At 35.0% G+C, this 3081-nt stretch overlaps 1 protein-coding gene across 1 annotated transcript in view; it reads left to right on the forward strand.

Moving 5' to 3' along the window:
* Window positions 1–104: 104 nt before the first annotated feature.
* LOC103352922 (dentin sialophosphoprotein-like) overlaps window positions 105–3081 on the forward strand; it is a 13176-nt gene continuing 10199 nt past the window's right edge. The window contains exons 1-6 of the mRNA XM_008275629.1: window positions 105–140; window positions 654–683; window positions 768–836; window positions 1316–1345; window positions 1938–2018; window positions 2336–2467. Of these exons, the coding sequence (XP_008273851.1) occupies window positions 137–140; window positions 654–683; window positions 768–836; window positions 1316–1345; window positions 1938–2018; window positions 2336–2467 (346 nt within the window). The 5' untranslated portion in view covers window positions 105–136. The remainder of the gene's footprint in view (window positions 141–653; window positions 684–767; window positions 837–1315; window positions 1346–1937; window positions 2019–2335; window positions 2468–3081) is intronic.

Consider the following 3081-nt stretch of genomic DNA (forward strand, 5'->3'; position numbering starts at 1 on the left):
TGAACAAGCTATTGGTATTATTGACTCTAATCTTCACACTTCACAGAATGAAACTCATAACTGCTTTTTTCTTCTTCTGTCCTTTTTGATTCCAGCAGGCTTTGCAAAGGACAAGACGGTCGATGAGGAAAACTCGATGGGTATGATGCTGTATTCTTTCAGTGTTCAGTTTCAAATGTACAGTACAGCTGGAAAAAAACTAATGTTTTTGACATATTTGACTTTTCCATCAGAATTTGAGGGTGCTGGACGAGACCTCTTCAGTTTTGCTTGCTTTGTGAATGAAATGAAAAATACTTTATTTATCCCAGAAGGGAAATTCAACAAATTCATATTCAATATGTACCAAACAGACTAAAACCTACAAACTATAAATCATTTACAACTATGTGTTAATACTGTATGTTTAAAATGTTTTATTTGACTCAAGAAACCTCCACAGTTGAGAAGTTGGAACCCGTCATTGTTTATGTTTGTTTGTTTTTTATATACACCTAATTAACAGATTGTTTCAGCACTATTGAGGGGAGACAAAAGTAGTATTGCAGTAGTATTTGCAGAAGTCCCAAACTGAATTGAACCGCAGCTGTTATGAACTGAACCAGAAATTATGTTTATTTATTTTCCTTTATTTTTATTTTATTTTTTTACAGAATTTGGTGTCGAGGAAAGGCCCAAAAAAGGTGACATTAGCAAAACTGTCATTCATGATAATTGACACAAGGTGTAAAAAGCACAGCAGACTGATTTTTCTCTCTGTGATTCAGTCCTTACAGGAAACGTCACAGAACTTATATTGAAATTTGATCCAGACAATCCAAAACTGAGAGCAAAAGGTAATTTTTATATCTCTCAATTAATAACTGTTGACAGCAGTGAAATATATTGATAATAGACAAACACCCTCAAATACTTTGTAGAACAAGCTCTTTGTCAAATTAACAATACACATTTCCCTTTATTGGGCTGTTTGAATATTATGTTACATCAGCTAACGTTTCCTTTGTCTAAGATCACTTCCTGTTTTAACAGTAAGTTATGGTTTTTCTATTCAATCTGCTTCAGGGTCAGAAAACAAGGCAGCTTAGGGTGAAGAACGTTGTTTTCCTATTTACTGAAAATCCACATTAGCCTCTAAGCAGCCAGTTCGCTTTGTGGATAATATGTACACAGTGCTGAACAGAGGGACATAATTAACATGATTTCAGGGAATTGCATTAGTCCCAAACTGAATTGACCTGAAACTGAATGAATGTATGTATGTATGTATTTATTTATTTTATTTATTTATTTATTTTTTAAAATTTTTTCACAGGAAGTGTTGTTGAGAAGAGGACCCAAAAAGGTAATTTTCATATCTCTCAATAGATAACTGATCACAGCAGTGAAATATATTGATGATAGACAAACGCCCTCAAATACTTTGTACAACAAACTCTTTGGGAAATTAAATGTCAGCTGCCACTAATTGTTTTTTATCAGAATTTTGGGAAAGTACAACAGATTCTTAGTTTATTTGACAGCAGCAAGAAATGCACATTTTCAGCACTAGTCATTTTTTAAAAAATTGGTTAATAGTTTTATTTATAAAATGGCAAGAAATACATAAAAATAGGAAGTTCACAACCCAAGTTGACATCTTCAAGCTGCTTGTTTTTCAAATTTGATGGTGTTCACTGAACAGTCCTTTAAAACAGTCGCCTGGAAGAAACTAGAACCAAAGTTCGTTTTTGTGCAAATTAAGGAATTTTTAAAAAATCTGACCATCAACTAATTCACAAACCAAATACCTTGTCAGTTCTACTTGTTAATGCTAGTGACTAGATTGCTTCATTCACAACTGTATGATTTAGTCTATTAAAGAATCTTTGTTGTGCGTACGTGTCGGGGTTCAAAAGAGGCCAAACAGAAACACATTGCGGCACCTCATCCTCCAGATCCTGCTGGGAACGACAAACAAGAGTCTAAAGCTAAAGAACGTCAGGACGAAGACCGTGAGCCTTTGTTGAACAACCAAAGTAAGAACACAGACTGATCTGCAAACATCCACTGCTACAGAACAGCCGCCTGCAAGAAACTAGAACCAAAGTTCATTTTTGTGCAAATTAAATGATTTAAAAAAAAAATTCTGACCATCAGCTAATTCACAAACCACATTACTTTATCAGTTCTGCTTGTTAATGATAATGACTAGATTGCTTCATTCACAACTCCTTAAGATGTTCTCTGTATGAATTAGTCAATTAAAGAATCTTTGTTGCGTGCGTGCATGTGTGTGCGTGTCGGGGTTCAATAGAGATCAAACAGAAACAAATTGTGGCACCTCATCCTCCAGATCCTGCTGGGAACGACAAGCCAGAGCCTAATGTCGAGAAACCTCAGGAGAAAGAGCATGAGCCTTCGTTGAACGACCAAAGTAAAAACACAAAGTGTGATCTGCAAACAGCCACTGCTACTCAACAGCCAGGTTTGGAAAATACACTCTTTGAGCTAGATTTGGAATTGTTACAGTCAAACAGTCAGTGGGAGAAAGACAGATCCACACATGAAATGATAAAATACAGTGTTTAATGTTGATTCGGCAACTGTGAGACTATTTGTTTCACATCAAGTATATACTTCTTTATTAGTTCTTTAGTTGGTGTATTTGCTCTTCTCTTATGAAACAATATCATCACTTTAGAGAAATATATATTGTGTTTATCATATTTTCTGTTAATTAAATAATCACATTGAAATGACCTTCCATCTTGTTCAGATGATAGTGGACAAGTTAATCTCTTAAAAATAAGAGTTTGAATTGCCGATACAGAGTGTGTGTGTGTGTGTGTGTGTGTGTATATATACACACACACACACACGCTTTTCACTGTACAGTATAGAAGGGAGGAATGAAAGTGAGGGAATAGCCTGAATTCTTCATGGGACAAGGTTCTTTGTTATGTAGGGATCAAAAACTCGCCCATAACTACCAACAGTTTGTACAGAAAGCTGTTTATGTGTAGTATTGTTGAACAAGCTATTGGTATTATTGACTCTAATCTTCACACTTCACAGAATGAAACTCATAACTGCTTTTTT

This window comes from Stegastes partitus, unplaced genomic scaffold (genome assembly GCF_000690725.1).
Source record: "Stegastes partitus isolate 25-593 unplaced genomic scaffold, Stegastes_partitus-1.0.2 Scaffold56, whole genome shotgun sequence".
NCBI classification, from domain to species: Eukaryota; Metazoa; Chordata; class Actinopteri; family Pomacentridae; genus Stegastes; species Stegastes partitus.